Raw genomic sequence first — 11691 nt, 5'->3', positions numbered from 1 at the left:
TATTATTTTATTTACATATTTATTTTGAGACAGGGTCTCCCTATGTAGCTCTGGCTGTCCTGGAACTTGGTATGTAGACCAGGCAGCCTGCCTGTGCCTCTGCCTCCTGAGTGCACCACCACACCTGACTTCCTCCATTTTATTTTTGAGGTCAGGGTCTCTCACTGAACTTAGAGCTCCCAAATTGTCTAAACTGACTGGCATTCAACTCCAGACTTGTGATTGGAACACTTTACTGACAGAGCCACCTCCCCGGTGTGTGTGTGTGTGTGTGTTCGCGTGTGTGTGTGCGTGTGTGTGTGTACACAGTCTTGAGGACTATAGCCCATGCTAGCCTCATACTTGAAATCCCCCTGCCTCAGCCACCAGAGTGCTGTGATTACAGACCTATACCACAATATCTAGGAAAAAATACTAGATTTTCTTTTTATTCTCTTTTTCTTTCTTCCTTACTTGGCTTTTTGACAGAATCTTACTATGTAGCTCTAGACTCAAAAAGATCCACCAGCCTCTGCCTCCCAAATGCCAGAGTTAAAGGTGACTGCAACCACGCCTAGCAAATCCATGATTTTTAAATTAAAGAAAAAGCTCCCGTGAACCCTCCTTTCCATAGTAGTATAGCAGGAGATAAACTTAGAGTAGATGAAACTCATCTCATTGATTTCTTGAATAGTAATTCTTCCAGTGATTCGTTGAGGGAGAGACACAAGACAGAAATAAACAGACGGGCTACAGAGGCAGCTAATCGGTTAGGGACGTGCGGTGTGTTTCCAGAGTTCAGTCTCGGTACTCATGTAGACAGTCTCATGATTGTGTACAACTCCAGCTCCAGGGCTCCAGTGGCCTTTCCTGGCCTCCTGGCCTTCGAGGGTGCCTGCATGCATGTGCAAACAATAAAAATAAATCTTCAACAATTGCTGTAACCTCAGTCTTGTTGTGGGAGGCTTGTGCTGGAGCAGTGGGTGTATTTAGGGCTACAGCCATTTTGTTTTGTTGACTGTCTGTGTCACGTCTGTAAACGTGCTCATATTGGCTTAGCGTCCTTTTGTTTTGTTTTTGTTTTTTGAGACAGGGTTTCTCTGTGGCTTTGGAGCCTATCCTGGAACTACTCTGTAGACCAGGCTTTAAAACATGAGTGCACACCTTCTGGGAAGAGCTGTGCCCATTTTGAACTATAATAGCTTGACCTTTGACCCAGCCAGTGTGGAAAAGAGGCAGTCACCACCTGAGCTAGAATAAAAAAATAAAAGTAGATAAATAAATAAAATAATAAAATAAAATTTAAAAAGTGCATGTCCTGTCTCTGTTTGCTTCTTTTGAATGGAACCCTGTTGGAGAAGAGTAATTTTGCCTTGTCCAGATTTCCAAAATAGAAAAAAAAAAGTTTGCTTTTGGGCCACTGGGGTGGTGCTCACCTGTAATCTCAGCACTGAGGGAGGCAGAGGCTTGAGGCAAACCTGGTCCTACATATCAAGTTCCATGCCAGCCAAGGCTACAAAGTGAGACCATCTCAAAATGAATAAATCAGGTAAATGGAAAAATATGTACACCTATGAAAATTTCTGTCTTTTTGTTTTAGACAGGATTTCTCTGTGTAGCCTTGGCTGTCCTGGAACTCACCCTGTAGACCAAGCTCGCTTCGGACTCACAGAGATCCACCTGTCTCTGCCTCCTGAGTGCTGGGATTAAAGGCGTGTGCCACCACCGCCCGGCTCTATTATTTGTTCTTAAAAGCAAGAATTCACCGGGCGGTGATGCACATCTTAAATCCCAGCACTCAGAAGGCAGAGACAGGTGGATCTCTGTGAGTTCGAGGCCAGCCAGGACTACATAATGAAACCCGTCTAAAAATAACTAAAAAGCAAAATTAAATTGAAATAAAATGTCACAGCATTCGCAGAGAGCCTATGGTAAGTCATCTCTAGATAACCTACAAGGCTTGGTGTGCCCAGTATTGTGTGTAAACAGTGGCGTGGTTTAGATAGCATAGCTGTAGCCTGGTGCTATAGTCCTCAGACTGGGGTTGGTCGACTCCTTGCATTCACACCTGTGGGTACAGAAAACCGGTTGCATAGCCGCAGGGTATTGTGGGACTCTGCGAAGTTTGGAAAAAGCTGTGAAACTCTGGCTGGAATGAGAAGGGAGAAGGATGAGTAGGCGAGGGTGAGAGGATGATGGGGTGCCCTGGGCAGGATTTGATGGGACTTTGGAAGGTCTTTAGACTGCTCCAGGAGGTGGCCTCGAGAAGCGAGCGAGAAAGTGGGAGGTTGAGGCGAGTGCCCTCATCCAGCCTTCATCATCATGGAGAAGTGGGGTGGGAGTGAGAAGTGGACTCCGCTGAAAACCAGACTCGCTGTGGCACGAGGCTAAGTGCGGAGACGGAGAAAGGGTCAAGGCCGCCGCGAGGCCTTGGCTGGAGGACAGCAGAAAGGATGGCTGGATGGGAAGAGTCGGCTGAGCCACCTAGAGGCTGGTGTCCGGGCGTGGCGGCCACGCAGTCCCGGGAGCGGTCGCCAGATGGCGAGCGCGCCGCGGGAAAGACCCGGTCCGCGGCTTCTCACGCTCTTCCCGCCTGGCCTTGCCCCTCCTCACCTGGGTGTGAGATACATACCTCCGAGGTGCTAGGGCTGGACCCCCCAGGCGCCTCGAGGGCCCCAAAGCCTGGGGTGCAATCTCACATCCCTTGTGTACTTCCCACCGCTCTGTTCCCATCACCTGTATCAGCATCTCAGGTCTCTGCAAAAGTGTCACCTTCTCAGGGGTCTTCCCTGACCACCCTGGGATCAAAACCCCTACCTTGACCCCTCTAAAGCTCATTCGATTCATTTTTTTTTTCTTTTTGAAACAGGATCACTCTTTAGCCCAGGCTGCCTTTAGACTCCTGATGCCCCTGCCTCAGTCTCGTACGTGCTGGGATGACAGACCTGAGGGTTGTGACCCACACAGGTAATCTCTGCACTCAGGAGAATAAGGTGGAGGAAGCAGGAGATTGTGGCCAGTCTGGGCAGAAGGTAGTTCTGTTCCAACCCTCCCACGCAACGAGACAGTAGTGGCAGTCAGGTTAGTTCGTTATGGGCACGGGAGTGTTGCAGGACTCCCTGCTTGTCATTCACAGGGTTCAGAGCGGGAAGAAAAGAGCATAACGGGCATACGGGACTACTGTGCACCAACACCAGTTTTCAGGTCTGTCGGAGTCCTCAGTACAACCTCTGAGGTAGACTGTTGCCGCACCATATTACAGAAGAGGAAGCTGAAGGCCAGAGTGGTGGTCGGCCTCGCCTGAGGGTGCACAGCCAAGAAACGTCAGGGCAGAGCAGGAAACGGGAAAGTCCTGCAGAAGGGTGTGATGTCACTAGTGGATAAATGGGGTTCTCAGGACTCCTAAGCCTCTGTCCCCTAGACCTACCTTCCTTGATTCTCATGGTCCCCATGGAGCAGGCTCAGCCCCCACTGGGACTCCCAGCAGGCTGGGAGGAGCTGTGGGATTGGCCAGGTCAACTTGCCTTCCTTCCCTGCTGGGAGCTCCCAGAACCACCTCTGGGCTGCCCAGGAGGGAACAGTGGTGAAAAGCAGCTCTCTGAGGGCCCAGGCTCACACTCTAGACAGCAGGGTCCATTGCCCACGACCCTGAGCCAACTCCACGACAGGCGCAAGAACTGCACAGCTAAAAGATGCTTCGTAGCCAGTTAACGATGCTGCTGGGTCTTCTCAGTGGGGCGTGGCTACCCACAGGCTCAGGGAGGCCTGGGGTCCCATCCACTCCTGCTCAGGCCTGGGCTGCTGCCAATCATAGCTGGACTCTGGACCCTCTGGTACCAGCCTCTGCCCTGGGTAGCTGGAAGGCCTTCCTGGGCCTGCAAGACAAACGACAAGGGACAAGCGGGCTGCAGGGAGGACACAGAGTGTCCTCTGGTGTGTCTTTGCCCCTGGCCCCCCAGGAAGTGCTCCAGGAGACTTGTAAGGCTGTGGCCTTTATTCAGGTGAGTTGGTGGTGATGGTGCCTGTGGTGGTGGCAGTGGTGGGCACTCTGCATTGTACAGAGCAAAGATTATGTGGCCTCAGGCAGATTTGCAATCAAGTCTCAAGTCCTGAATCTTCCATTTAAATGCCGATGAACTTCAGGTTCCTTCATTTTCATCTCTTCCAAGTCTATTTTCTTTTCCTCCTCTACATTTTTTTTTTTGAGACATGGGCTCCAGTAGCCCAGGCTGACCTCCCCGTAGCTAAGTGATCTGAAGATCCCACTCCTGACTTCACCTCATGCGAGCTGACATACAGGCATGTGCACACCTCTAGTTACGGGACCCAGGGCTTCATTTGAGGCAAGCTGTGCCGACTGAGCCACATCTCTAGCTGCTGAATCTGTCCACACTTAGCAGCCAGGAAGAGGCTGTTGACAAATGCATGTCCCCTGTCCCCTCCAAACCCGCATGGCTCTCACCGTTCTCTGAACAAAAGCCCAGGTTCTCAGAGTCCACAAGGTTCTATAGTCTTTGATCTCCCTGATGTTGGCTACTCCCACTCTCCTCCTTCCCTTCTGACATGAGAGAGGAGAGAGGAGAGAGGAGAGAGAGAGGCCCTTCTCCTGGGTTCATAGGTGTGAGTCACCATCTTGGAGCAGAGGTGTTGCTATTGTTGTTGTTTTAGCCAGAGTCTTATGTAGCCTGAGGCTGGTTTTAAACTTTCGTCTTCCTCCCTCTGCCTCCTGAATGCCAGAAGTACAGGTGCGCACCACAGTCAGTTTGTGTGGTGTTGGAGGTAGAACCCAGGACCTCCAAGATGCTAGGTAGGTACTCTACCTATTGAGCTACATCCGCACTCCAGTGCAGCAGAGGTTATCTGATTTTGTTCTTTCCAATATTCCTGTCCCTGAGAGCTATAAGGGCCAGGCACACAGCAGGCACTCTGCGTCTGCAGGGTGAAGGCATGAGGCTCATGCCTCTCTGGGCTGTGGAGCAGCTGAACAAGAAATGATCTCATGTCTGCACTCAGCTGGTCCAGAAGAACTTTGGTAATTCTTATTCTGTGCTGAGTTCAACTCTTGCTTCTTTGTTGGTGTCTGTGGCTTGCCTTCTCTGCCCTTTCCCCACTCTCCTTTAACAGAGGTAACAATCCCAGGCTCCTTCAGGGTTCTCTGGCCATGCTCAATAGGGAACCACTTCCCCAAACCCCCTGGCTTGGCATTTGCTTATCAAACCTTGGAATTCAGGAGATCCAGAGTGATCTGTTTTTCTATTTCTTTTTCTTTCCTTTTTTTTTTTTTTTTTTTTTGGCCTTTCAAGATAGTTCCCACTAAATAGTCCAGGCTGGCCTGGAACTTCTGCTCCCCTGCTTCAGAGTCCTGGGGGGTCACCATACCCACTCCACATCCTGCGTCTGATGCCTACCAGCTGATGACTGCGCCCAACAGAACAGAACTCAGCTTCGAGTCTAGCTCACTGCTGAGCCCAGAGCTCCACCTGCTCCACACGGCATAAGACACTTAAGTTGCAGCCTTCCCTGCAGCTATGTGGTCTCAGGCAGCTCCAAGCCTCAGTTTCCTCATTTGGAAACGGACGTATTATCATTGGCCTCAGCATCACAGGGAAGACAGAACATCAAGTCTGGGTTTCGCAGGGGCCAGCATGGGTGTCAGGGATTGTCTTTTTTTTTTTTTTTTTTTTTTTGGTTTTTCGAGACAGGATTTCTCTGTGGCTTTGGAGCCTATCCTGGCACTAGCTCTGTAGACCAGGCTGGTCTCGAACTCACAGAGATCCGCCTGCCTCTGCCTCCCAAGTGCTGGGATTAAAGGCGTGCGCCACCACCGCCCGGCCATGGATTGCCTTTTTTTTTTAAATATTTATTTTATTTATTATGTATACAATATTCTGTCTGTGTGTATGTCTGCACGCCAGAAGCGGGCACTAGACCTCATTACATATGGTTTGTGAGCCACCATGTGGTTGCCGGGAATTGAACTCAGGACCTTTGGAAGAGCAGGCAATGCTCTTAACCACTGAGCCATCTCTCCAGCCCGGATTGTCTCTTTTTAATTCCAGTGCTGGGAGTGGAACCCAGGGAGCTGGGCATTATGATGGAGCACTTGGGTAAGGAGTTCACGGTCAGCCTCTACTAAATAGTGAGTTTGAGGCCAGCCTGGGCTGCATGAGACCTATCTCAATAACAAATGCCAACAAAAAAAAAAAAACCTGTTTTGAAGGTTTCAAATATCTAGCCCAGCCTGGTCTATAGAGCAAGTTCCAGGGCATGTTCCAAACCCTATCTTAAAAATACAAAACACAAAACAAAGTAAAAGGGTTTCAAGTAGTTCCTTCTTTTCCTTTTAAATTTTTTTCTTTTCCTTTTAAATTTTTTTAAAGATTTATTTATTTATTATGTATACAACGTTCCTTCCATGTATGCTTGCATGCCAGAACAGGGCACCAGATCTCATTATAGATGGCTGTGAGCCACCATGTGGTTGCTGGGAATTGAACTCACTCAGGACCTCTGGAAGAGCAGTCAGTGCTCTTAACCTCTGAGCCATCTCTCTAACTCCCTCCTTTTTAAAATTTTAATTTTTTTCTGTATTATGTTGAGCATGGTGATGCTCACCTTTAATCCCAGCCCGTGGGAAGCAGAAGCAGGTAGTTCTCTGGGATTTTCAGGCCTGGTCTACACAACAAGTTCCTAGCTAGCTAGGGTTACATAGCAAGATCCTGTCTCAAAAAATATAATTACACTTATTTTGTGGGTACATGTGTATGTGTGTTTGCATGGGTGTTCCATGACCCAAGTGTGCAGGGCAGAGGGCAGCTTGTGAGAATTGATTCCCTTCATTGTGTGGGTCAAAGGAATTGAATTCAGGTCATCAGATTTGGCGGTAAGTGCCTTTGCCTACTGAGTTATCTTGCTGACCCCTGTGCGCGCATGCGCGCGCGTGTGTGTGTGTGTGTGTGTGTGTGTGTGTGTGTGTGTGTGTGTGTGTGTTTAGATAATGTTTCAGAGTGGAGAAGTGGTTCAGCGGGTAAAGGCACTTGTCAGCAAAGCCTATCTGAATCTGACTCCTGGGACCCACCCAGTGGAAAGAAAGAGCTGGTCCATGATCTGGCTTTGACATCTACAAGGGCACCATGGCATATAAACCGTACCACCCCCACTCTTGACAAAATAAATTTAATTTTAAGCAATAGAAAAGATAGGGCTTCACACTATAGCCCAGGCTGGCGTAGAACTCGCTGTGCAGTCAGGGTTGGTCTCAGACTCATGGCAATCCTCCTTCAGCCTTCCAAGTGCTTGGATTACAGGATCACCATACCCCACTTGATTAGAGAATATTTTAATGTGTATGATTTGCCTAGTGTTAGTGTGTACACCAGTGTGCACACCAGTGTGTAAAGCCTGACGATGGTGTCAGGCCCCTCGGACTGGAGTGATAGTGAGCCACCCACCATGTGGGAACAGAGCACCCAGAGCTCCTGGCTGACGAGTCCTCTCTAGCCGTCTTCCCTTGACTTTCATTTCTCTCTGGTGCTGGGAATGGAACCCAAGCCTGTGCATGTTAGGTAAGTGCTCCACCCCTGAGCTCCACCCCCAGTTCTGTTTGTCTATTATTTTCACACAGGGTCTCAGTAAGTTTCCCAAATGAGCCTCACTCTTGAGATCCCCAGTCTCGGCCCCAGGAAGGCTGTGATGTACAATGTCTACATCACCAGGCCCAGCTCTCCAGTTTAATCTGGGTGATTTTGTGTGTGAGTGTGTGTGAAGGTGCACACGTGTGTCAGGACAGAGGTTGATGTCAGTGCCCTGAACTGTTCTGTTCCTTTTACCTTTTTTTTTTTTTAAATGAGTGTTTTGCCCACACATACATCTGTGTGCTACATGCTTGCTTGGTGCCCAGAAGAGGGTGTTACATCTTTGGAGAAGTTGTGAGTTGCCGTGTGGGTGCTGGGAATTAAACTCAGGTCTTCTAGAAGAGTAGTTGGTGCTCTTAACCACCAAGTGCACCCACTTGATTAGAGAATATTTTAATGTGTATGATTTGCCTAGTGTTAGTGCGTACACCAGTGTGCTCGACAATTCAGCTATGCTGGGCTGGTCCCTAAGCCCCGCCAGGGCTGTCTTCAGTTCCCAGGGCTGACATTACAGGCATGAGTCCCATTTTATGTGGGTGCTGGGGATCTGAACTCGGGTCTTCATGCTGGGACCACATCATTTTACTGTCTCTTCCCAGTCCTGGATTTGAAGGATTTCATCCAGGAAAGAGTCTTGGAAAGGTTGAATAACTTGCTGCAGGCCACAAAGCCAAAAGGAGAATTCAGAATTGAAATCCAAGTCACCTGCCATCAGCAGCCACACCTTTATTTCAGGGTAGAAGTGGATGGCAATTATTCTCATCCCTCTGGCCTTGGACCACACAGGGCTGACTGTCCCCTGTGTCTGCTTGTAGGTGCTCTCCAGGCCTGGCTGCACAACTGGCAGGGTCCTTAATCATCTCTGTTTCGGCCACTGTTCCTCCTTCTACATCCCAAGCTCGGATCCCACCCCAGTGGTCCTCTGCAACAGCTGTATGCCGGCTCAGAAGCGCTGGACATCGGTGGGGCTGTGGTGTGGAGTTGGCCACGCAGCCTCCCCTCGGCGAGTGAGGGTGTCGGTCGCCGTGGTACAGAGGTGCCAGTGCCGGCCGAAGCTGTGAGCAGAGCATCGTGGAAGACTGCACAGGACAAGAACCTCGGAAAGACGCAGAGTTGCAGTGGAAAGACGTGACCTGAATGATGTACATCAGGTCAAGAGAGCAGGGTTAGGACAGACGGACAGATCTTGCTCCTGGAACACGAGACATGGTCCCCCCAGTCATGGGTTTAGACTACTAATAGTCATAGCATGTGGGGCTGGGGTGTAACTCAGCGGGAAAAGCCTTGCCTACAATGCACAGCACGAAGCCCTGGGTTCCATTCTTAGCTGGGGATATGTGGAGGGAAAAGGTGAAAATTCCTGTGACGGAGGGAATATTCCTTCCATAAGCACTAACTCACGTCATCCTCAAGAATCACTCCTCAGCAGTCCCGCAGGGGAGGATTTCCCCATAGGTCATTTTGCAGATGAGGAAACCGATGCCATTGAAGCATTGTTACTTTTTTTGGGGGGGGGGAGGGGGGGGGTCGAGACACAGGCCTGCGCACGCGCAGTACAGCTTCCCGCTAAGCTCCTCCCCCAGTCTGGGGTGCCGCTGTTGACCACGAGGTGGCACTGCGTCTCTCTGTCCGGGCCAGACACTCCTGCTAGGATGACAGCACCACCCAAACCCGGACACTCAGCAAAGATGACCCCGTTCTAGGGACACCAGAAAAACAGCAGCAGCAGCAACAACAACAAAAAGCCATGGCAGCAAGCGGGAAGCAGCTGCTTGGAAAACCTGGCCCCAACCAGAGGCGACCCCGAGTTGTGCGCAGCTGCCTCTCTCAGTGACAGTGACTGGGGTTTCCCTTATTGCCCCGCCCGAGTCCCCGTAGCAGCCCCACGCCCAGCCTGGCATTCCACGGGAATCATAAAGGTTGGCCAAGTCCAGCTGTGCGTGCGTCTCTCTGACTAGGGTTTCCTGAGTAGAGGGCTCCCTCCTCAGCTAGGGGGCAGGGTGTGCGGCAGCCAGGCGGCCTAGCTCTGGGCGGCTGAAACCAGGGCTCTGGCAGATGGGCCCGTTTGGCAGAGGCTTAGAGACATGTGGCAGCATTGCCTCCAAATGCCCCCACCCCCAGTGCAGGGTGGAGGGAACTGGTCAAGCGCCCCCCCCCCTCGCCCTTCTTCCTGCCTCAGGAAGGAAGGCTCCAGGTGAGGGGAACAGGAGGGCCCCCCACAAGGAAACAGATGGGACAACATGGATCGGGAGCTGTGACCCCTGACCTCACAGGCCCGAACAGAGGGGTGGGAACCTGCCTGACAGCCAGCTCCCAAGAGCGTCCTAGACGGAGTGTCATGGAGAGCCCTGGGAGTCGGGGGCACCCTCCTGCCTGTCCCTAGAGCTTGGTGGCAAACCTCATGCAGCGTCTGAGCTGGCAGCTCAGCCCTGGCACCCCTTCTCTGGCGGGCACAAGATGCCTGCATCCCTCCACCTCAGCTGTGCCTACCTCCTGCCAGCCTGGAGAGCCAGCTGGGAACCTTGATGCCAGGGGGGGCTAGAGTCACTGCGCCCTCCCAGGCAGTGCCAGTCGGCCCCCGCTGCTGCCCCCCAGGCCCAGTAATGGGTGGGTAATGAGTGCTGGGGGAGCGGGGGGAGGGGTGGGGAGGCAGGTGCCACAGGCTCTGGCACCGGGGGCCGCTAATCAGGTTTGCCAACGCCATCTGTCATCATGCGAGCATCTGGGGCTCAAGGTGACCCTGTCACCCTCAGTTACAATTATGAGTTTGGCATCTGTATTAAAGCCCGCCAGCCGGCCAGGCAGGGGAGGGCTGGGGTGGGTAAGGGGGTGCACGGTGAGCCCCGTCCCTGGGGTCTGGTTCCCAGGAGTTGTGTAGCTGCCAAGACATGAAGCTTCTCTGCACTGTGTATGTGTGTGCGCTCACACAATATGAGTATACACACGCCCATCCTAGCCTCCTTAGCTATTCGCCCCTAGTGTGTCGGGGCACAGGACTGGGGATGGCAGGGCTTGTTTTTGAGTGGTGGTTGTGTGTCTGAGGGTTTGGTAAGGTGGGGGGAGGGGAACGGCTGCGACACTGTGTGGGTGCCTAGGTAAGCGGGTATGCCTGAAGGGGAGTGGAAACTTATTTTGGTTTTGGATAATGGTGTTTTAGGGTGTTGGTGCTTGGAGTGTGTGTGTCTGTGGGTGTGTACCAGAGGGCATGTATGCTGTAGCTCTTACAGTTATAGATTGTGTGTGCTGGGGGTGTGAATCTGTCTGTGAGATACAGTCAGAGAGAGGAGAGAGAGAGAGAGAGAGAGAGAGAGAGAGAGAGAGAGAGAGAGAGAGAGAGACAGCCGCAGCTGGCAGAGGCTGTGGACATCCACCCTTGATTCTCTCCTGCCCCTTCAGTCTGTTCCTGCTCTCAATAGCCCAGCTCTGATCCAGAGAGTTCTGACAAAGACCCAGGGCTCCAAATATTGCAGGCCTGTTTTTGGTTTCTCTGTTCTTGGAACTGTATTCTCAGTTCAAGATTCCAGTTCTGAACAATGGAATTGAGACTTCCCCCTCCCCCAAGACAGGGTTTCTCTGTGTAACAGACCTGAGCTGTTCTGAAACTCACTCTGCAGACCAGGCTGGTCTCAAACTCATAGAGAGCCTCCTGCCTCTACCTCCAGAGTGCTGAGATCAAAGGTGTGTGCAATTCTAGACTTTTGGATTCTAAAAAATGGATCTGGGTTTTAGATTCTGGGTCCTGAATTCTTGGATCTGCTTTTCTACATCTCAGAACTATTGGCGTCTAGAGTCGTCTTCTTTCTGATACTGGAGACAGAACCTTGCCCAGACTAGGTAAAAGCTCTACTGCCCGCCCATACCTGTCCCCAGAATTTCACTGGACGATTCTAAGCAGGTGCTCTACGGCTCGACCTAGACTGTGGTTATGAATTCTAGGACATGGATTACATCGTCTGAGTTCTGGATCTGGCCTCTGATCTCTGTGTGCTCGTCCTGGACCTATCTCTATAATTAAGCCTTCAATCACAACCCCTAAAGATCACTGTAGAGACAACATTTGACCACCAGGGGCCGCCCT

At 51.2% G+C, this 11691-nt stretch overlaps 1 protein-coding gene across 1 annotated transcript; it reads left to right on the top strand.

Annotated features, from left to right (window-relative positions):
• Window positions 1-3671: 3671 nt before the first annotated feature.
• Window positions 3672-9004, top strand: Dand5 (DAN domain BMP antagonist family member 5). Its single transcript, XM_005366969.2, has 2 exons — window positions 3672-3980; window positions 8429-9004. Exons 1-2 carry the CDS (start codon window positions 3672-3674, stop codon window positions 8672-8674), a joined length of 555 nt encoding a protein of 184 aa, XP_005367026.1. The 3' UTR covers window positions 8675-9004.
• The last annotated feature ends 2687 nt before the right edge of the window (window positions 9005-11691 follow it).

Source organism: Microtus ochrogaster, unplaced genomic scaffold (assembly GCF_000317375.1).
Source record: "Microtus ochrogaster isolate Prairie Vole_2 unplaced genomic scaffold, MicOch1.0 UNK15, whole genome shotgun sequence".
NCBI classification, from domain to species: domain Eukaryota; kingdom Metazoa; phylum Chordata; class Mammalia; order Rodentia; family Cricetidae; genus Microtus; species Microtus ochrogaster.
The sequence above is the reverse complement of the archived record's forward strand: the minus strand, read 5'-3'. Positions and strand labels throughout refer to the sequence as shown.

Bases quoted from the DNA above. Each gene is read 5' to 3' on its own strand.
- Dand5 (XM_005366969.2), top strand. From the start codon at position 3,672: ATGCTTCGTAGCCAGTTAACGATGCTGCTGGGTCTTCTCAGTGGGGCG. The intron at 3,981-8,428 runs GTGAGTTGGTGG...GTCTGCTTGTAG, and splicing joins AGGCTGTGGCCTTTATTCAG to GTGCTCTCCAGGCCTGGCTG.